General features: G+C 40.3%; 1 protein-coding gene and 1 long non-coding RNA gene across 3 annotated transcripts in view; one reads left to right on the top strand and one right to left on the bottom strand.

Annotated features, from left to right (window-relative positions):
• LOC132686135 (uncharacterized) overlaps positions 1-23,726 on the top strand; it is a 39,592-nt gene that overhangs the window by 7,499 nt on the left and 8,367 nt on the right. Inside the window, exons 2-4 of one of the 2 annotated variants that reach the window (XR_009613458.3) lie at positions 4,275-4,321; positions 8,313-8,424; positions 15,569-15,762. This is a non-coding gene — a long non-coding RNA (uncharacterized LOC132686135). Of the gene's footprint in view, positions 1-4,274; positions 4,322-8,312; positions 8,425-15,568; positions 15,763-23,726 lie in introns of those variants that run through there. The other variant, XR_013553199.2, reaches the window with a different exon arrangement.
• Positions 18,293-23,726, bottom strand: part of NIBAN1 (niban apoptosis regulator 1) — a 152,006-nt gene continuing 146,572 nt past the window's right edge. Inside the window, exon 14 of the mRNA XM_060643718.3 lies at positions 18,293-22,860. Coding sequence (XP_060499701.1) covers positions 21,734-22,860 — 1,127 coding nt within the window. The 3' untranslated portion in view covers positions 18,293-21,733. The remainder of the gene's footprint in view (positions 22,861-23,726) is intronic.

Here is a 23,726-nt window from a genome sequence, read left to right as displayed (position 1 = left end):
ATCAATTTCCTTGTGGTATTTGAAAATCAGTCTACAATCTCCAATACACATGATTGTACTTAAAACTTGGAGAGATGTGGTTTTAGGTATCCCTACCCTCTTGACCACATTTTCATGGCACCAGGCAATGAGTCAAACACATCTGCATTGTGCAAGGAAATGTACTATTGTTAGTCTATTGCTAATGATTAATAGACATTATTATGATTATTATTATTTATAGAACTAGCTCTTAAGTAAATACTAACTTCAGAACCTTCCCAGCCCTTCTTTGCAGGCTTGTGCTTAATTTTAGTACCCTACAGTATTGCCTAATGTTTTTTTTCTGGTTTTCCTCCATGTCACCTCACATCACTTCGGTTTCCTTCCTCCTATTCCTCTTCATCTGACACGGGCATCTATGTGCACACACACACATACACACATTTGCTTTGTACCCACTCCTGAGCATTGAACTTCAAATCACATGATTTGAGTCTTAGACCTGGATCTGCCATTTACCATTCTATGCAAGTCAGTTCCTCTAACACTTGTTTTTTGTTTTTGTTTTTGTTTTTGTTTTCATTCCAATTGGCCAACAGAAGTGGACAGAAGATCCAAATGTAGAGTCACATTAGTGGTTAAAAACATGATTAAATATTTTAATCATGCATAATTACCGGTTTATTTATTTATTTATTTATTTATTTATTGGTAGATAGTGATTGCAGCCAAATTATAAGAATTGGGATAAAAATGAACTATTCTCCAACAACCTCATAACCAGTTTTTATTATTAAACCAATCTCAGTCCAATTTCTGTCATACTTACGGACATTTATTAAACAAACAGTTAGCAAGCATCAACAGTTAACACATACCACCTGTTCTGTGAGTTTGATGACATGCCGGTCTCTTTCCATTTAGGAACTGTAATCATAACCTTGCATGAAAGGTTCACTGCAGGAGGATGAACAATATTCCAGAACCAGGGTTCTGTCACCCTTCCAGGAAGCACCAGACAACTGGAAGTCCTCCGTCCCACACACTGTCCCTACTGGTCCAGCTTCTTACCAACGTGTTCATAAAAGCATGGGAGTACCTCTGAAATATGTTAGCCAGTCCACACATCTTGAAAATCATAAATTCCATCAGTGAGAGCCTATTTCTTTTTCTTCTTTATTTTTTTTTAATGTTTGTCTATTTTTGAGAGAGAGAGATAGAGCATGAGCAGGGGAGGGGCAGAGAGAGAGAGGGAGACACAGAATCTGAAGCAGGCTCCAGGCTCTGAGCTGTCAGCACAGAGCCTGACGCAGGGCTCGAACCCCCAAACCGCATTATCCTGAGCTGAAGTTGCTTAACCAACTGAGCCACTATGGGAGTCTATTTCTAATGTCCTTTATTATGGCTAACAAACCACTAATTCCAACAATGAAAAATTCATTTTTGACACTTCTTATAGTAAATAAAATGATCTTTAGTCTGCATTCAGATAAGTTGGAAAGATGTGCTTATAGTACCTACATCCTGTTGAGACCCCTTAGCTGCCATCCTGGAGTAGGAATTTCTTTTTCTTTTTCTTTTTTTAGTTTATTTCTTTGGTGGGGGGAGGGGGAAGAGAGAGAGAATTCCAAGCCGGCTCCATGCACAGAGTGCAAAGCCTGACATGGGGCTCTGTTTCCTGAACCATGAGATCATGACCTGAGCCAAAATCAAGAGTCAGACACTCAACCGACTAAGTCGGGTGCCCCTGGAGTGGGAATTTCTGATTGGGACAACTGATTGCACCCCTAGTGTAACTTAACCTGATCCATTTATAATATCATACTGTCTATTGTGAAGAAATTTAAGGTATACATGGCAAACATTATCTTGATAATACTTACAAAGGATACATAATATGTCAGGCACTTCCCCCTCTCCCTCAACATTTGAGAATTGTTATCTTTCTTTTGCAGATGCAGAAAATGAAGTTCAAAGAGGTTTATCACTTTGCACATGTCAAAGTAGGAAATTGGCACAGTCAAGATTTGGATAGAAGGCCAGATCATTTCTACCATAAATTCTGGTTTTGCTTGTGACAGTCTTGATTTACACTGTCCTATTATCCTGAGTAGTGCCCCCTTTCATTTTCAAAAATGTCTCAATATAAATGATAAATTATATGGGGCACCTGGGTGGTTCAGTTGGCCTTAACCATCTGACTTTGGCTCAGGTCACAGTCTCACAGTCTGTGAGTTCAAGCCCCACATCAGGCTCTCTGCTCTCAGCACAGAACCTGCTTCTGATCCTCCGTCCCCCCGTCTCTCTGCCTCTCGCCTGCTCACATGTGCTCTCCCTCTCTCAAAAATAAATAAACATTAAAAAAAATAAAACCCAAACTACATTACATCACCTCAAAAATCCAAGGACCTCATCCCCAACCTATGTCAGATTCTAACAGATAAATGAACACACCACAGCAAGTTCTAGCCTGGCTTCTTCTTGTACCACCACGCTATTTTGAATAAAAGGAAGAAAAAAACAGTATAATTAGGTGGTACAATTCAAGAAAAGAAAGTCCTGCTAACAGGAAATACAAGTCTCCTCCTTTGCTAAGAAAAATGTAATAATGAGTCACCAAGAAATTGGACAGACTAATCAGTTATAGAATACAATGAAAATTATAGGAAGAAGAATAAAACCGATATTGAAATTAAGCTATATTTTCAACCATGTTTGCCCACGAACATTCATATTGACTAAGTTTGGTGTCTGTTTTGTCTTGTTTCCATTCATACTTACTCTGAAACACTAAGGGGAAAACAATTTTTGCACCCACATTTTACCACTTTGGTAAAATACAATATAAAAATCATACCCTTGGTGTAAATTTACATTTACCACTCAGTTATGGAAACTAAAAAGCACTTCTCTAGGATGCACTGAAAATTTTTTCAAAGAGCATTCCTTTTTTAGGCAAAACAAAATTTCTGTCACTGCCATGACCTTTTCCTGAAATGATAAAGACAGCTGCCTGTGGACGTGTATGGGTTGAGAAATGCTGGCTTTTTCTCGTGTGAGGGTTCACCATGGCAGAGACACGTCATGTGACCCAGGAAGGAGCAGGCCCCCAGGACTAAGAAGTGCTCTTGTGTGAGGCAAAGGCAGCTCTGTCACTCATCATCCCATGACTGGGTGGACTATCAGGGCCTCTTATTCTGATGTTTTGTGTGGCCCCCTCTCTGAAATGTTCTATTCTTTGGAGCTTCTGCACCAAGTTAAGTTGCAGCCACCCTCTCTTCCCACCTCTGACATTGCCTGAGGCTTCCCCAATAGGGGGCTGTCAGCAGTAATGGGCACCAATGGCACAGTGAGAACATTTGAGGAGGCCCACAAGTCGACCTAGACAATCTGGAATTTTCTGATTAACTCTTTGCATTGTGCCTTAGATTTGGTTAGATCCAGTCTCTTTCTTTAAATTCCAGAAAGTATTTTTTACTGGGGACAGAGTGAGAGGATGGTAAAATCTGTTGGCTTGTTCTTGGGAAGGCAAGTAAGTCTTTTGAGTAGGGAATGCTAAAAAGGATAAAACACTATTTGTGTGAAACTTAAACCTTTTCGTTTACAATAAAATGTGTTCCAACTCTTACCTACATCTTGAAAATACCTGATAAGCATTTGTGGTGTCATGGAAAATGTGGGGATCATAGGAATGTTTTAAGCTGGAAAGATAGGAGAGATGTTATCTATATCATGTTGTCTAAGAAGAAAATTCCATTCTTTCCTAATCTAATCACAGCTCCCCTTATTCTTGTTAAAATTGTAAGAAAATGAAGGCTAGTGTCTAATGAATTCTAACACCATTCTAGGTGCCTTATGTGTGTACATTATTTTTCATCCTTTTAAAAAATTCCGGGAAGTAAGTCCTATTAAGATTCTCATTTTCCAGATGAAGGAAGTGAAGCACCAAGGGGTCCTCAGCCTCCCAGCCATTGAATGGCAAAGCCAGGATTTGAACCCACACAGTCTGGCTCTGGAGGCTGCATTCAACCAGCCAATACCTTCCCTCATAAATTACTATCTAAGATGGGTTAACATGTTCCCAACTATCTTATAGTACTAAAACAAATATCTGTAACTTAAATATTATGCTGCTGTCATATTGGAAAATATCACAAACTTCTTAACATCACTTGTAACAAGATTTACTCAACTTTATAGGATTTATTTGATGTTACCTTTAAATGAGTTTTTTGGTTTTTTTTTTAACTGGAAAGCATTCATTGACTCAGTACTTAATGTTCTCCTTCCAGATATAAAGCACAGAGTCTGTGGGGGGAGAAAATCTTTCTGATAAGAGGTAAGATATGCACACAAATCATCATAAAATAAAGGGGAAAATAAATGCCATCAGAGAAAAGCAAATAAAGAGCTATGGGAATTCAGGAAGGGAAAGATGCCAGATTTAATGACCTTAAACTCCAAAGAGCAGCCCATCTTCTTGAGTTTCCATTATCACAGCTACTGTGTATGAACTATGATGACGTCTTTGAAGGCATAATAAGGAGCAGTATTATTAATTAGATAAGAATTAGAGAGCTGTTATTAATGAGAATTAGAGAAGTTATTAGTGATTTAGCATTTCTTGGTCATGAGGTAAGATTAATTGAACTTCAGTAAAAATTTATCCCACTTAATATACTCTGACTACTCTTTTCTGACAAATCATGTTCCTCATTTCCCTGAAAATATTGTTAAAATAGAATCCTGAATGAAATCAGTGCCTAACACAGTGCCTTGTACTAAAAGGTACTTAATAAATACACATTCACTTGTTTGATGACTACTTATTTAAACCTGCCTTTAGCCCTGTGTGCACATTTGAGCATAAACTTTAGTACACATCATTCTCAATAGTTATTCTCTTTTTTCTCCAGCATACTTGATTTATCTTTCCATTTATTCATTAGTCATTCAACAAATGTTTTTTTTTCAGAAGTAGTAGTCTGGATTGATGCTTTTATTTCTTTACAACTTGGACAATTTATTGGAATGTGGTGCCACTCACCAAGATGGAAACCAGAGGATGAAGGACAGCTGAAGAGAAGGGGGATAGATGATAAGTTCATTTGGGACATGATAAGTTTGAATGGAAGGTGCCTGTTTGACATCCAAGTGAGGAATACAATAAGCAGCCAGATGTGTGGGTCTGGAGGGAGAGAGAGAGACAGAGACAGAGAGAAAGAGAGATCCCGGTTAAGTATAAAAGGGAGTTATTAAGCACCATGGGAGGAAGTTAAAGCCATGGAAAAATTGTTCTTAATCTCAGGGGTAAGAACCCTTTGAGAATCTACCAGTTGTCTCAGTACGTCCATGTAATCCTAAAATTATACGTGACAAGTCCTCCCCCTAGAATGTATTACAGCACAATATCCGAGAGGTTCATGACTCCAGAAAGGCTAAGAATGATAGGTGACAAGAGAAGTTTCAGGAAGGAACGTTGGGGATCTCCAAAATAAGAAGTGGAAGAAGAGTAGCAAAGAAAAGAAAGCCAGAAAGCAAACCACAGGTGAGTCACTGAAGTCAAAGGATGAGAAAGTTGGAAGGAAGGAGTAGTTAATAGTGCCCCATGCTGCAGAAAGCACTGAAAGGTCCTTATCTCACTAGCAAATTCCCTAAGGTGGGTTCTGTTGCAGTGGATATTCAGCAAATGTTTACAGAAAAATTATATCCATTAAATAACTTGAGAGGAGTGAGGTAAAATTAATAAAGTGATATGCTAGTGGCAGATGTAATTAGGTTTGCCTTTACATTAACAAGTGAAACACACAGGCAGTTAGACAGTAGCACTAGTTAGGTCATCTTATAAAGTCTCCCTAGCAGGCTTCTCTATGGTAGAAAATGGTTCACCAGCATCACTTAAACCTTCCCATTGGCCTGAAAGGGAAGGAGAGGGAAGAGGGGAAGCAGTTTCCTTTATAAAGGATGTGACCAGGAAGGTGCACACCTCACTGATGCTCACATCTCATCGGAAAGGAATTAATCAATTGGTCACACCTAGCTGCAAGGAAGGCTGAGATTTTTTGCTTGTAAACTGGGCAGCCATGTGTCCAGATTACATCCAAGAGATTGTACAACTAGAAAGGAGAAGAGGCTAACAAATACTGGGAAGTCTAGCTTTGGTGTTTTTACAGTCATGATCACACTTCTACTGAAGATGCAACTATGAGTCTTGAAATATTTATGGACTCCTAAAATGGGTTAACTAGAAAATCTGTTCCATTTTACTTTTAATTTTTCTTATTACATATAACTTATCAAACTCCTTTTTTAAAAATTTTATATATTTATTTACATATTTGTTTATTTTCAAAAGTTTTATCTATTTCTTTTGAGGGAGAGAGAGAGAGTATCCCAAGCAAGCTCCATGCTCAGCACGGAGCCTGACGTGGGGATCGACTCCACCCTGGGATCATGACCCAATGTGAATCAAGAGTCACAGGCTTAACCGACTGAGCCATCCAGGTGCTCCTTAATTTTTTTAATTTAAATTCAAGTTAGTTAACATATAGTGTAGTATTGGTTTCAGGAGTAGAATTAAGTGATTCATCATTTACATATAACACCCAGCGCTCATCCCAACAAGTGGCCTCCTTAATGCCCATCACCCATGTAGCCCACCCCCCTACCCACCTCCCCTCAACAACCCTGTTTGTTCTCCATATTTAAGAGTCTTAAATTTTTATCTTATTTTTTGTCTGTTTTTATCTTATCTTTCTTTCCCTTCTCCTATGGTCATCTGCTTTGTTTCTTAAATTCCATATATGAGAGAAATCATACGATATTTGTCTTTTTCTTAGCATAATGCACTCTAGTTCCATGTACATTGTTGCAAATGGCAAGATTTCATTCTTTGTGATTGCTAAGTAATATTCCATCACACATATATATATATATATATATATATATATATATATATATATATACACACACCACATCTTCTTTATCCATTTGTCAGTTGATAGACATTTGGGCTCTTTCTGTAATTTGGCTATTGTTGATAGCGCTGCTATCAACATTGGGGTGCATGTGCCCCTTCGAATCAGTATTTTTGTATCCTTTGGATAAATACCTAGTAGCGTAATTGCTGGGTCATAGGAGAGCTCTATTTTTAATTTTTGAGGAACTTCCATACTGTTTTCCAATGTGACTGCTCAGTTTGCATTCCTACCAACAGAGCGAAAGTGTTCCCCACCTATAAAATTCCTAAAAGCTATAAATAAGTAATAGGATCTCTTTGGAGAGTGTTAAAACACATCATTATTTTGACCAAGCTTTGGGGGAATTTTACAGTTATAGAGGTAGCCCAGTTTATGACTTTATCCTTTCTCCTCTGGGTAAGATGCATAGAGATAATGTGTCACTGGAAATATTACAAAGCAGTTTCCCTTGAGACTACTTCAATCCCATGGTGATAAGCCACAACTAGTAAACGGTAAAAGCTGTACTACAGTTGTCCCTTCTTATCCATGGGAGATATGTTCCAAGACACCCGGTGGATGCCTGAAAACCTGGATAGGACCAAACCCTATATGTACTATTTATTTGATACACACATACCTGTGATGAAATTTAATTTATAGGTTGGTCACAGTAAAAGATTAACAACAATAATAAAATAGAACAATTATAATAATCATACTGTAATAAAAGTTATGTGAATGTGGTCTCCCTCTCCCTCTCTCTCTCCCTCTGTCTTCTTCAAAATGTCTTATTGTACTGTACTCACCTTTCTTTTTGTGATGTGAGATGGTAAAATGTCTATGTGATGAGATGAAGTGAGGGGAATGAGCCAGGCATTGTGATACAGCATTGGGCTACTGTCAACCTTCTGACCATACAACAGAAGGAGGATCATCTGCTCTGGACAGTGGTTGACCACAGGTGACTGAAACCACAAGAAATGAAACCACAGACAGGAGCTACTACTGTATTGGTAATTGCGGTTGCTCCTGGAATAAAAGAATGGATAAAATAGCAAAATATAATAGGATTAACATTAACGTACTAGAGGGTTGTTATTTACTGTTTTACTTTTGGAACGGTGGAGTGTTAGAAGTTCATAAGGAAACTTAGTGCTTTGCAAAGTTATTTAATTTACTTAATGCTAGATTTTGGTGAGAAAGCAGGGAAATTATGAGAGCAATCACCCAAGGAAGTGTGAATGTTCACCAGTTAAACAGAAGTGTTTTCCAATCACTTCCATTCCTCTAGTATGCCAGGGAAGCTGGATTTTGGAAACCATTTGTGTGCATTTATGAAGTTGGTTCTTTTTTTTTTTTAACTCCCAGAAATCTGATCTGTGTTTTCATTAATGGCATATTCTAGAACTGTGCTGTTCAATATGGTAGCCACTAGCCACATGTGGTTATTGAGCACCTGAAATATGGTTACTTCATAAATGTAAGTATATACTGGATTTAAAAGAGTTATTATGAAAATATAATGTAGAATATCTGATGATTTTTAACATTGATTACATGTTTATGTGATAATATTTTAGATGTGTTAAAATATATTATGAACACTAATTTTGCCTGTTTTTACTTTCATTAATGTGATAACTAGAAATTTTTAATTACATTCTGACTCATATCATATTTCTGTTGGATGGTGCTGATTTAGAAGCTGCATAGGAGAGGGGTGCCTGGATGGCTCAGTTGGTTAAGCATCTGACTTTGGCTCAGGTCATGATTTCAGGGCTCATGAGTTTGAGCCCCACGTCAGGCTCTGTGCTGACAGCTCAGAGCCTGGAGCCTGCTTCAGATTCTGTGTCTCAGTCTCTCTCTGCCCCTCCCCTGCTTCCACTCTGTCTCTCTGTCTCAAAAATAAACATTAAAAAAATTTTTTTTAATGTAGTTGCAAAAACAAAACAAAACAAAGCAAAAAAGGCCCTCTTTTTCCAGGCTTGAATTGACCTATTTTATGGCACATAATCCTAATCAAAAATTTACAGAGTTTTAAACCTCTAAGAGTTTTTTAACCTCTCCACTCTGTACTCTCTCATACCCCAAATCAATGCAAGGACACTGATAGTGTATCCCAGAGTCACTGATATTGGGTTGAAAAATTTCTAATGATGGATGTCTTTAATACTCTGTGTGATGATCTTTTCCATTTATGGACAGTCTCAACTATTAGAAACCCTTTATAGTGGGAAGAAATTTGGCTCTCTGTACTTTCAATTTCTAAGACTTTTTCCTTTAGCATAATTAAAATATATCAAATGCTTCTTGCCATATGAGTCTTACCATTTAATGCAACTTAAAAACTTCCAGGTACTGTGTAAGGAACTTCACAGCTATCATGCTCTCTCATCTAACCTCAGTTCAAGTCTGCTCCTCCCCAGGGCAAACAGAATAATTCCTGTTCCTCTTCCTTGTTTGACACATTTCTCATTTGTCAATAGAAGCTCTTTTATCAAATATTCGTTCTCCAAAACTCTGAAAATACAATTTATGGATAAAAGCAAGAGTTACTTTAAGATGAAAATATTCACTAAGAACTGACCTCTGAAAAAGTTAGTCTGCACGCAAATATCATTTTTAGTTTAATACCGGTGTCTCTAGAATACAGTAAGTTCTTTGAGAAAGAGTGATTTAAATACCAAAGGATTGAAAAGTACCAGGGGAAATTTGATGAAGCCCTTCAAAGGATGATTTTTTATGATAGTGGAGCAAAATTCATATGATGTGGATTGTCTCATACTGCCAAACAACTTTTTGTCAGGAAAGTTTTTACAAGCAAAAAACACCACCACACTTGTATGATAGGTATGGCCTATCACATGGCCCAAAGGTTAGATGAATGAACACATCAGGGAATATCTAGGACTGTAAAATTTATAACCTGGAAAATAGGATCCTGTATATTCTTGAAATTCTATTACACCTTTTCAATTCTGTATCCTACAATTTTGAGAAGAAAAATCCCAAATCATTACCCTTTTCTCCCTTCCCTCTTGTATCCTCTTGATGTTTTTAAGTACCTTATGGTACCTTAAAAGGCCTTTGTAGTGATTTGAATGATGGCCCCCAAAAGATACGTCTGTGTTTCACCCCTGTAACCTTTGAATGTGATCTTGTTTGGAGATAGGGTCTTTTCAGATGTAATTATGGATCTCAAGGTGCAATTATCTGGGTGGCCCTAAAGCCAATGACAAATGTCTTTATAAGAAACAGAAGGGAAGACTGAAGCAGAGATTACAGTTAGGCAGGCACAAGCCAAAAGCACCACCAGAAGCTGGAGGAGGCAGGAAAGGATTTGCCCCCAGGTGGCAGTACAGGTGGAGAAAGATGGAGTGATGACTTTTGGGTTCTGTAGTTTTGAAGAGACAGTTCAATAGACTTGTCAATTCTCCTCTTTTTTTGCCTAAGCTAGTGTGGGTAGGGTTTTGTTACTTGTCTCCAAATAGCTTTGACTGAGACAAGAAGATTAGCACTTGGTAACTAACATCTTATTGGTGCATCTGAAGTACAGAGAGAGGGGCACCTGGCTGGCTCAGTTGGAGGAGCATGCAACTCTTGATCTGTGGGTCATGGGTATAAGTAAATTTAAAAGGTAAACAATAAAGAAATATATATAGGGGCACCTGGGCGGCTCAGTCAGTTAGGCGTCTGACTTCGGCTCAGGTCATAGTCTCGCGGTTCGTGAGTTTGAGCCCTGTGTCGGGCTCTGTGCTGACAGCTCAGAGCCTGGAGCTTGCTTCGGATTCTGTGTCTCCTTCTCTCTGCCCCTCCCTCTCTCTCTCCCTCTCTCTCTCAAAAATAAACACTAAAAAAAAATTTAAAAAAAGAAATATATATATATGTATGTATGTGTATATGTGTGTGTGTGTGCATACATTTATATATGTATGTATACTTTTCTTACAGAGGGAAAAGTACTGTGAAACAAATCTAAGCTAAGGCCTAGGGATGGGAGTCAAAAGTCCAGGTAAATAACAGAGGAGAAGAAAATGAACTTTACAATCTCACAATCAACTTCCACCTTAGCAGTAGTTTAGTAAGAGGTAGGCATGAAATTTAGTGCATAATCCTTGTTTTCAAGGATTTTACTATAACACTGCTGATCTGGAACTAATATTTTTCCCAAATAGATTCCTTTTTTAATGTTTTATTTATTTTTGAGAGAGCGCAAGTGGGGGAGGGGCAGAGAGAAAGAGGCACAGAGGATCTGAAGCAGGCTCTGAGCTGACAGCAGCTAGCCCGATGTGGGGCTTGAACTCATGAACCACAAGATCATGACCTGAGCCAAAGTCGGACACTTAACCGAACGAGCCACACAGGTGCCCCCCGAATAGATTCTTGATGGCAGCTATGTATAATTTATAAAGGGTCACCTGTTTTAAATAAGTGGAACAAAGTTAACTACTTCCAGGATAACTATTACATAACTAGGAGTGAAAAAAATATTTAAAGGAGTGTCTCTCCCATTTTTATGGGTTTACTAAATTTTAAAGAGTAATTATGAGATTGTCTTGTTCACGTAGATGTGTTTAAAATTCTCTGTGTTCATGTATTTAACCTCATCCCCTTCATGGACTCTATCAACTTTATCTTCAGGTGCTTTTTACCCACTGAGAGAGTTTCCATCTGTGGTTTTGATCTTGAAACCACTATTTTTCAGAGAATCAAAAAGGACCCATTTACACATCAAGGGTTATTCAGGCTTTTCAGACTTCAGATAATAGCCATATGCTGTGTTTTTCACAGCGTGTCATGTTGTGCTTTAATGAGTGTGATCTCTTTTTGTATTTGGAATTTCTTAAGGCATATCAAGCAAGCAGTAATGGGCTTAAATAAATTAAGTTGTCTTTCATGTTAGACCTCTTGGGGGATTCCTCAGTACTATATGGCTGAAAATAGAACCTAGATGTTCCTAACTCCCCACCAGGAAGTCCGTTAGATCTTGCTGTGCTCAGGTGTTTGGCCCTCCATGATGGGAAGAAAGTGCCAGCAAGGTGATCTGACAGATGCCAGGGCATCACCACAGGAGTTATGGTGAAGAAGATTTGAATCGAGATCAGAACCTCAAAGAAGCAGCAGAGCCCTTCAGAACAGTACTCATCAAATGGTTATTTTAGGGGATAGTTTTAACTTGACAAAGGTTTCTTGTGAATTTTTCCCTTTTGTTTATATGTCACTCCCTATTATACACTGTTGTTAACAAAGGATACACCCAAAGAATCCCTTAACTTACAGGACTCTAGAAAAAGAGGATCCTTTTGCCCAATTTAAATTAAAATTTAAAATATTTTGGGGCACCTGGGTGGCTCAGTCGGTTGAGCGCCGACTTCGGCTCAGGTCACGATCTCGCGGTCCGTGAGTTTGAGCCCCGCATCGGGCCCCTGGGCTGACAGCTCAGAGCCCGGAGCATGTTTCAGATTCTGTGTCTCCCTCTCTCTGACCCTCCCCCATTCATGCTCTGTCTCTCTCTGTCTCAAAAATAAATAAAAACGTTAAAAAAAAAATTAAAAAAAAAAAATTTTTTTAAATATTTTTAAACATTCATGTTTTCCTGATTTGACAGTAATATATCTTCACTGTGGAACATGAGGGTCAGGGTGGAGGATACAAAGAATAATAATAAACATTTAAAATCCCATCAGCCCAAGCCACTGTTTTCATTTCAGCCAAATTTCTTTCAAGCTTTTTTTTTTTTTTTTTTTTGCCTATGCATATGTATTTAATCTTCTTGAGGTTTTAAAAAAAGTTCAAAACCATGGCTAAGCCTTTTCCACATTATTGCAAACTATTTGTAAACAATCCTTTCCAAGGTTGGTACGCCCATATACGTTAAGAATAAAATAGCTCAGCTGAGAGAATATTTAAATGGTTCTTCTTGGTGTTTTGAAGTTCAGTGCAGCTATGAGTTTGGAGACCTGCAGATGGAGAGAACAATCCTTTCTCCTCTCTCTTCTTCCTGCAGTTTAAATGGAGACTAAATCTGCTTTATTAGCTGAATGATGTAGGCTGTACCTTGTTGTGGAGCTTCTTGCCAGAGATGATGGTGTTCATCTTTTCCATGTGCTTGTGGTATGGAAGTAATTGCCAGGCACAAGTCACATTTCTCAATGATGGTCTAAGCTACCATATTCATGATGGGGTATTAGCTCGTGTTGGTAATTATCCGGCCAGAAACATAATTTTATTGTATTTTATTTATTTATTTTTAAATTTTTATTTGCTTTTGAGAGAGAGACAGAGAGACAGAGTGTGAGCAGGGAAGGGGCAGAGAGAGAGGGAGACACAGAATCCGAGGCAGGCTCCAGACTCTGAGCTGTCAGCACAGAGCTCTACGTGGGGCTTGAACCCACGAACTGTGAGATCATGACCTGGGCCTAAGTCAGATGCTTAACCGACTGAGCCACTTAGGCACCCCCAGAAACATAATTTTCATGACTGTTCTATCAGTCCGGCTTCTTGGCTACCACTCTACCTAATTAATTAAAAATTTAAATATGATTAATAATATAGTAACATTGTTTGGTGACAGATGGTGACTATACTTATCACAGTGAGCACTGAGTAATGTATAGAATTGTTGAATCAATGTTGTACACCTACAACTAATATAACTTAATGTTAATTATACCTCAACAAAAAATAAGTACAATTTAAGAGCCACGTCACATTAAAAAAAAAGAGAGAAGAATTTGGGGATATTTATTCTGGGAAGTGATATCAGTTGTTTGGAGATTTGAAATCTGTCATGAGGAAAAGAGCTTAGAATACTGCATACAGCCCTGATGGACTGAATGGGCCCCATGGGATAGAAATTATAGTTGAGGATGTTAGTGGAGAAAAAGTGGAGAATGAAAGAGTAAAATCTTTGCTCTCCAAGCATCAGAGCTGTCTGAAAATGGAATAATCTTTGGGAGATAGTGAGTTCCCCATCCCTGGTGGATGGCCACTTAGCAGGAAGGTTTGAAAGGGGAAATGCCAGTGCTATGGGTGCATTTGCACTGGGTGAACATCAGGGTATCTTCAACCCTAACCATTCGTGATTCTGTGAATATATTGAATATCTGGACATATAGGGCAAACTACCTCCCCTCCAAAAGTTGCGAGTCAAAACACTTGGGAAATCATTAAAAATTTCTTGGTGATGTATAATTCAGTGCCAAAATCAATGTTGTTAACATAACAGCCAAAAGAATCCCGAGTAAGGCTTGGAGTTGATGCTAGAAATGGAATGTAAGTCCTGATGTGGTCCCATGTGTTAGACAGACAGAAAAGAAAGAACATTCTTGGTGAGATGGTATACTACAAGATGGAGAGTAGAAGCCCCAGATCTTTTATTCAGCCTTCATTAAAATTTGGAGGGGAAAAACAGTCATACATCACAACAACAATATTCTAGCAAGAAAACTAGAGAGGAAAACTCTGATAGAACTGCTTTTATTTTTCTTATTTTTATTTTTTTTAGAACTGCTTGTAAAAATGTTATATCCTGAGGATCATATTTTAATAGGAAAAGGAGAGGGGTTAGGAATATTTATAAATCAGTTACCTTAGAGTTACAAAGAATAAAGGTAGGACAAAGGTTTTATGTAAGATTTATCCTTATTTCTTTGGTGGCAGGGAATAGAATTTCTAGCTAGTTTTAAATTTTTTGTTTCGTTTGTTTTACTTTTGAGAAGACAAGAGTTTCCCCTCAAAAGTGGGAGTGTGTTTATAATCATTTCCCAAGGATTGCAACCTTTTCTGAAGGCTATGATTGTTTGCTATGGAAAACTGTGTCTGTTATTGCCATGTTTGTTGTAGAGAATTGTGCTTCTTTTTCTGAGGTTATATACTACATTTGTCACAGGTCAAATTTCTCCCTTTCCTTGAGTTAATTAACATGTTGATCATGACCACTGATCTTGTTATATTTGATCAAAGCAGCATATAAACAGTGTGAATTCTGTTGCTAAGATAGGGAGAAAAATCCCTTTTAGACCTTTCTCCTTACATGGTGTATAAGTTTTAAAAACATATTTTTTAATAGAAGATGAATTTTCAAAACCAATGCAAAAATCAAGATTCTTTGATAGATCAAAGGATTGGAGTTGGGAGACCTCATATTTTGTTCACCTAATGGTGGGTGGGGTTGGAACGGCACATAGGTGTTGGGGAAGTATGTGACAGACACCAGTGTTGTCTGTGTGAGCGTTTATGGTTAACATAATACAGAAGCAAGGGTATGGGTTTTGTACATAGTACAGGAGTCATTTGAATCCTGGTGAAGTAGGCTGATTGCATTGATGCCCCCAGTTAATGGCTTCCCTGGACTCATGCCCAATACAATGTGACTTTGTAGCTCTTCCCATACCTTGAATCTTGGCCAGTCTTATGACTTGCTTTGACCAATAGGGTAAGGCAGAAGGGATGTTGCACCAGTTCTGAGCCCAGGTCTCAAGAAGCTTTTGTTTCCCCTCCTCCTCCTTCTTCTTTTTCTCCTCCTCCTCCTTCTTCTACTTCTTCTTCTCCTCCTTTTATTTCTCCTCCTTCTCCTTCTCTCTCTCCTTCCCTCTCTCTCTCAACCTTGCTTGTACCACAAGAATGAGCCTGAACCAGTCTGCTGAAGGATGAGAGACCACATGGAGTAGAGCCCAGATGTCCCAAACCCCACTGGGCAAGATTGACATACAGCCAGCCTCCAAACATGTTGAGAGGGCCATCCAAGATCAGAAGAACTATCTACTGATTCCTGGCTTGTAGTCTTCTGAGCAATAATAAATGATCCCTATTTTAAGCCACTGAGTTTTGCAGTGGTTTTGTTTTGCAGCAATTGCTAAATGATGCACCTGGTTCAGTTAGTTACTAGCTGTGTAATCTTCAGGAAGTTACTTCTCTGAGTCTCATTTTGTTCATATGTGCTTAAATATCTACTACAAATTATCTCTTTTAATCATCATCATAACCTTGTGATGTGTGTGTTATTCCCATTTTACAAACTGATTTTATAAAGTGTAAGTAATTAGCTCAAGTTCACACAGTAAGTTGACAGCCATACAATTTTCTCATAAAGAAAGTCAAATTTATAAGCAACCTTAGTGACAAATTCTAAAAATGTGATCTGAAAGGTGGAGAGGCTCATTTATATTTAAGAGTATTTCGCTTAAGTTGAGTAATACAACTCGTCAGGGCAAAAAAGACAACCCACCGTCTGGATGCAGTAAGGGTGGGCGCTGATTGTTTTGTCTGCCATTCTGTTCCCAGGGCCTAGCAGAGTCCACAGCACATTAGTCGATATCAAAAAAAATATTTTTTTGAAAAAATTACTCCATGAATGAGTCCTGATGGTACATGGAAAACATCATTTATTCTAGGGCCTGAATCAAAAATTCATGGGTTTAACTTGAAGCCTCCAACAGATAGAAATGAAAATACCATCCTTTTTCCCCCGCATGATCTCTCTCAAACCAACGTACAAAAAAACTGTCCCCCACATGATTCAGGAAGCAGCATAGAATGTGGGAGCAAGGAGGGAAGGGGGTTTTAAGTGTTATCTACCAAAAGCCACCCCTAAGCTTGAAAATCACTTCAGTACCTTGTAACAATTCCCCAACACATACACCCACTTTCCTACCCCAACAGTTCTACTTAGAATCGCTAAAGAGAGGCCTCACTACTACATGTGTGTATCCCTTTGTGTAGAGACCAGAGGGGGAAATTAATAATCCATTAATTTGGATTCCATGAAGTAAACCACAATGGATCTGCAGAAGGTGTGGATCAGTATCCAGAGAGGACTCAAGATTCCTGAAAAGAGCGGATAGGGGTTGATGGAAAGGGGTCTTGATACAAATTTTCTTCATCTGTAGGCTGCTAGAGTCTGGACTTTAGTCCATGACAGGGAAGAAATAAAAGCAGGAAATAAAGGGCAGGCTCAATAGGTTCAACAACCAAATCTCAAATTGCTTGAGTAGAGTCTTTAGTTGCCCTTTATCTGTGCTGCCAGAACGCTTCCTCCTCTGCCTGCAGAACCACCACTTGCTTCTCAGTCTTCCCAACTGGACTCAGTTCCCTAAAAGCAGGGACCACAGCTTCTTTCCTGCTCCTTGCCTAACCTCAAGAAGAAGGCTTGCCCGAAGGCAGACGCTCTCCATGAATTAGTTGGGCATTTGCTCATGTCTCGCAGATTTGGGTAAAATCCAAGAGTAAACTTCTTTTTACCTTGCTGACCTCATAGGGACCTCAGGAAAATCCAGTGGAGGTTAGTCTTCTGAAAACTAGGAGTGCTTCATATTAGCCAGCTTGATTTGGGGGCAACTTGGCTCTGATGTCCTCTCCCAGAGTGACAGGTGTGCACAAACACAGGATGAAATTCCATCACTAAAACAGAACTATCTCAACAGGCTGAGGGTGAGTAAAGTTGCCAGCTTCTCAGACCATTGCTGGGATTGGTGATATTTATTCATTCATTCAACATTTATTGAGCACTTTCTGTACACAGGGAGGTATGCTCTGTTGGGGACACAAAGACTGAAGACAGAGAAGGTAGATGGCTGTGGTAGAGTAAGAGAAAACAACCAGAAGTGGGCAAGTAAATTAGGGTGACAGTTCAGCAAAGTGTTATCGTGGTTGTGGTGAGGGTGGGGGGAGGTTTGTCCTGACTTATCCTGACTCTTACAGGAAAAGTGGGCATTGGCCAGATTGACAAAGAGGATCAGAAATTCTTGGAAAGGGGAAGACTATGGCGAAGGTTGAGAGGTGTTTTACACCAGGCTAGGAAGCAAATACCCATTCTTGGCTCTCCCTGGCCATGTTTACCCTGAGAACTTGAGTTTGGGGATATCAGGGACATATCCATCATGTTCACCTCTGTTTCTCCAGTACCCACTAGAGTGCCTACATATAATAAATACAGAATCATTATTTTTTGGATGAATTAATTCCTGGAGGAATGAGCAACTGTGGATATTGGTGAGTAAATATTATTTTATGCATGACTGTAGAAAGAATGGATGTTTTGCTTAGTGTTACCCATTGCAGATAAATTTGTTTGAACAGTAGTTCAATTACGTCAAGAGTAATTGCCCATTATTACAGACATAGAGAAATTATTTCTAGAGAAATAAGCCTAAGTTTCAAAGCATAATTACCTCTGACATTAAGTGACTTCTCTGTGGACTCCTTTCTGACAACAGAAAATGAAAAGTTCCATAATACGGCAATAGTGACTCACTCTTCCATCTGAGGGTGTTACTCCCAGCTCGAGTATGACGTTTGCTTAAAAGAAACCACCCCCATTCTAAACAAATATGACATTTGGACAAGTCTTCAAGGATGAACATTTTATTGGAATATAGGCACTTGGCAGAGTAAATATGTGGTTACAAAGTGCTTTTAAGTTTATTTGCTTTATATAGTGACCAGAAAAACCCATCCACAGTGTAGATTTTATTCTTGAAGTTACAGACTTCAGAAGGCAGGTCCCCAAACCCTGGGTAAAGTAAGAAGACACACGTAGCTGACTTTTTTTAACCTACTGAATCTGTATTGCTTTAATCAGTAATGCCCTTCCCCTCCCCATAGTAAAATTGCTATGTAGCATATAGCATTTAGCACTTTTTATAAAGAATGAAAATCACTCATCTGGCAGAACTGTGAAACCCTTTGAAATCACCGACTCCAGTCTGGAGGGTCACAAAACCAGACTTAAGAATCTTTGCAATAAAATGTAGAAGATCAGGCCCAAAGACCTGCAGTTCCTCACACTCAGCCTCTTTATAAAAGCTTTTGGACAGGTCGGAATCTTATCCTTGTGATTTCCAAAATATTTTTTTTGAAAAGAGAGTTTTCTCTGCATGACTCAAGGCACCACTGTCTCCACTCTAAGCTGCAAAGGAAAAAATGACAAGCCAAATTTTTTCAAGGAAAACATTCTCTTTGTAAAAGGTCAATAGTAACATAGCTCATTTAAAGTCATGGGATTTTTGCCAAAAACCATGTCCTGAGGTTTTATGCATTTCTAATGGATTTGCCCATAGGAGAGATCCCTAGAGCAGCCTGCAGAAGCCTTTCATGCTGCTCATTTAAATTACAATAACCTTGCTCTAACCTGGAAACCACTGAATCAACATGAACAAGTCTATTAAAAACAAGACAAGCTCATAGTAATATGGAGCTATGCCATTCGACATGTTGAAATGAATAAGGAATATTTTTAACGAACGTTAGTTTCCTGTTCCACCTTCAAACAGAACAATCATCCCGCTTAATCTAGTGAACTTGTCTTTTGTGAAATCTGTACAGAAAAATTATTTGTATTGTCAGCTATATCCTCCCAGCACCCTCTGGCCTACAAGATGAGGAAAGAGAGGTCACTGATGTTCATCCATCCAATGCAGTGAGATGTACTTTCTTTAGGGTTGGAAAAATCTCTTAGTTTTCCGAGGGGTCCAAGAAGCCCTGAGGTGAGCAAAGGGAGGAAGGTGGGAAGCTCCAGCATGGGCTCGTACTGAGCGCATGTACCTCCTTGCTCGCTGACTTCTCCTGGAGAGAGAAGGGCAGTCCCGGGTGGGGCTGGGCACTGCTCCTTTGGCTCCTGGCCTTACTGGGCAGCGCATCTGACCATCTGGCTGTCTGCCTCTTGGACTTTGGACTCGCCTTAAGGGAAGACTCCCCAAAGGCAAAAAGTCCAATTAAAAACGTCTCCCTGCCTGACAGCAAGCCCCAGATAGCCCCGGCACAGCAGCGTGGCGGGCGTTCAGTTCTCACATTTCCTGAGCAGCTTGACGCGTGCCAGTGCTTATGCTCAGCACTAGGGATATGAAAGTGGCTTGAGAAGGCAGTGAGCCGTTACTCAAGGCTGTGTCTCCCTAGCAGGAAGCACACATGATTAATAAACCCCAGTTTCTGTCCTTGAGCAGAGGGGCCCCCGGAAGAGACGGGAAGTAAATAGAATTTCAATACTCTATGCTAAATGCAAGGATATGAGTGAACACTGGGTACTGCAGGGGACCAGGGGAGGAGTGGCCTCTGCCTTCTTTCCCTACAAGGAGATCCTTCATAGATGTGAAGATCTAAACACCCTAAGAGAAGTTATAATGATTCAATATGAGAATATAGTTATACTGATTATTCTTCATTCTTTGTGATGTAGAAACCTAGAAATTCTTCCTGGGGAGGTGGACAGAGCTATATTTTAATTCCTGGTTAAATAGTTAAACTGTGGGATAAAATAACTGATATAAATTTGCTGATGATGATCAAAACAGGCTTTTAGGACAATACGTTGGGATCTAATGCTAAAATTTATGCAAGGAAGTATCAACAGGTAGTTCCTGGGCCAGAAGCTTTTAAAAAATAACATGGTATTTTCTTGAAGATTAGAACACATCTTTTTAATCTTTTGCAAGTAAGTCCTTTAACATTAACAGTTATCATTGGTCACGATCCATCGAGAAGATGTATCTGTGTCTATTTCCATTAAGGTGTAAGTTCTGGGAGAGAGGAACAGAGTCTTTTTCACTACAGCATCTCCAGTGCCGGGGACATAATTGGGACTCAGTTAACTTGCTGCATGATCAAACAAATGATTTCCACTTGGGGTGACATCTTTGGAATTTGATATTGTACAACTTGGCTTTTTTCTTTCTCTCTTTCGCTGTCCACCTGCCTTTCTTTTTTCTTCTCTCTCCTTCCTTCCTTCCTTTCTTCCTTCCTTCCCCATTTATTCACCTTATTCCCCCTCTGGGAATGAACCAGGTCTGCTGAATGGATAGACAGAAAGTTGTCATGGTTTGAAAATGGACATATTTTTTTTCTTTAAATTCCCATAGGCCTTTTAATTTATGCTAGACAAAGCACCTTTATCTTTTCTTCTTCTTTTTTGTTATTACTATGCCTAGCACAGCACGTGGCATACAGTAGCTTTCAAATAATGCTTGTTTAATTGGTAGTCTTTTACACTCGGTAATTAGCTAAGCTCTCTCTGCACATTCTAAGACTAATTTGGAATGCTTTCAGGCTTACACATGCCAAGGAAATTTTCTTGCCTCATCTGAATTTCCCCAAAAGGTGATTAATTAATAAGAATCAACACGATTAATTAACAAGACATTGATAGCGGAATTAGTAACAGGCTCAGACAGTCCCACAGACCACAACGTTCCTCTGTTTCTGCTCAGCTCCCCATGGGCTCTCTCAGGCATAACGTCTCAGGCGCTGTAGGACTGCCCACAGCAGGGTGACCAGTGCTCGCCACCTACCCTTTCCTGCGGTCTGACTGTGGATGAATGCTGAGTCCTTCAGGGACAGTGAAGTGGGGATAGTAGACGGTGAAGCTGGATTTACAATACACATTTGCATTCTTACCCAAAATTAAAAAGCCTTAAAGTGCATTAGAGGAAAATGTGCAGTGTATTGGCAACCGTGCTCCCACTGTTTTCTTCATCTTCGCTGGAACACCACTGCTTCCCTTAGACACCCTCAGCTGCCTTTCACCCCAAACACTCCATTACTTTGTAATTCCTATTAAAATGCTAACGCAGTAATTCATGGTAGAACTGTTCAATTCCACAAAGGTCTGCCTCAGTGCACATGCCCGGTGTGCATATCCTCTGGTTTCATCACACACACTAAGTACTTAATTTTGTTTTTTTGTTTGTTTGTTTGCTTTTTATGGTAACAACTTGCGTGTAACCCCTAAGTATACCCATAACCATTAACCTCTGGCTGAGTTTGTGCAAAGAAATACTTATGCCAAATTGCCCCTTTCACTCTTCTGAGGGTCGCCCTAGGGTACTCTCCCCGACGTCTTGTGAATCTAGCAGATCGATGTTTGGAACATTCTCCACCACCCACTGACACTCATGAACACCAGCAGCCTGAATCTGCTCTGTCTCCACACTGGCAGCAGCCTGGGCCATGCTGCTATTCCCTCCCACCGCTTCTTCCACAGAAACCTGGCTCTCACTGGGGCACGTGTGGTCAGCCCTGGAAATGCAATCTTCTTGCTGCCCGGCCTCACCCTCCACAGTGGATACAGCCTGGGCCTCCAGTCTGGAAGCCCTGCCTGTGAGCTCGCTCTCAGCGGGCTCCCCGGCCTCTGCTTGCTGCTCTGTGGGGTCTGGGCGGCTGTCACCCTGGGTGAGCCCTTCACAGATCAGCTGAGCCTCCACAAATCCCCCCAACTCCACCCTGCCAGCCTCCGCCTCCGGAGGGGGAGAATGGGCCTCCCTCTCACTGACTTCATTCTCTTCACAGCTGTGTTGGCTGGAGGCAGCTGCTGGACCGGCCTCTGTGTAGGTCTGAGTCGTTTCCTCTAATTTTTCAATTTCTTGGGGAACAAGGGTCTCCTCGTTTGTATCTTTTTCAATCTCAAGGGTGGCAGATTCCACTGGTACCTCAATGGTCACTGTCAACAAATTTCTGAGCTCCTTTAAGGAGCCTGAGGCAGAGCTGGATTCTGGCTTTTCGCAGGTGGGCTCTCCACCCTCAGGAGCCCCTCCAAACTCCAGCTCTGGTGAGCATGTGCCCAGGGCTCCTGCCGTGTCCTCTGCAGCCACAAGATCTACGACAGGGCCATCCATGCCTGCAATAATCACCTGTCCATTCTCACCCGGGGGAGGGTCGGGTACAGGAAGAGAAAGGCTTTCTTCTTTGGCCAATGGACTAGGGACCCCAGGCTGCTTCTTTTCCCCTGACTCCTGGAATACTTCATTACTCAGGGACTCACTATCTGAAACTCCTGGCAGAATGGCTGAGGCTCTCCTGGCAGGGCTGGCCTGGTTTGACCCTGCAGGGGTTTTTAGATCAGTTAAGCTGGACACGCTTTCACTGGGCAAGGCCATGTTGTCTTCAAATAAGTTGTGTTTCTTCAGGATAGCAGCTTCCTTTATCACTGAGAGAGACCAGAACACAAAACATGACATTAACACTCTGCCCTGGCCACCCTGGGGTTTCTGATTTTATCCAGAAGCCAAGCTTCCTTCCCAGCTTTTCTGGCTATCCACATACATTTCTCGACTTCAAATTCCAGTTTTTGTTCACCCTCTTCCAGCTGTCCTTCCCTGACGACCAAAAGCCCACAAACTCATTCCAAACTCTGGACCTCTGTAGTGTTCATTCATTCATTCCTTTGCTCATTCATTTTTTCAAAGTGGGCATCAACGATGGGACAGACTTTGAGAATCCAAAGATGAATAAAGTACGGCTTTTGCTTTCAAGGAGCTCGCAATGTAGAATAGTATCATCTGTAGCACTCATGGAGGCCCCAGTGCAGGGGCAGGCCTGACATTTCTCTGCTTCACCTCCCAGTCTAGTCCTGAATGTGTAACGTGTACTCCGTACTGAGCATGCAGAGAGAGCCCTGTTGACGTGTAGTGTCTAGAATGAAGACCTGTGTGCATCCACTCAGTCTTAGAGGCCTTGAGAGGACTACAAACAGTAAAAATAATGATAGCAGCTGACAGTTTGACCTCCACTATAGCTGTGCCAGTTGTATAGTGCCCAAAAGGATCACACTCAAGGGGGTGCCATTCGCTCCAGGATCAGCGCAGATGTGTGTAGTCAGCAAAATTCTCCAGCACCTGGCAGCAGAGCACCCTACTCTGATAAAATCAGTGTATCACGGCGATTTTTTGACAGAGAGCAATCAAGTGTCTGGAGAACGGGAGCCATTTCCTAATTGGCTCAAAGGTGCCACGGTGGACTGGCCTTGAGCGGGCCCCTCCTGTCACACACTGTGCTGACATCTTTACATTTTTT

Source organism: Panthera onca, chromosome F1, assembly GCF_046562875.1.
Source record: "Panthera onca isolate mPanOnc1 chromosome F1, mPanOnc1 haplotype 2, whole genome shotgun sequence".
In the NCBI taxonomy this organism is placed as follows: domain Eukaryota; kingdom Metazoa; phylum Chordata; class Mammalia; order Carnivora; family Felidae; genus Panthera; species Panthera onca.
The sequence above is the reverse complement of the archived record's forward strand: the minus strand, read 5'-3'. Positions and strand labels throughout refer to the sequence as shown.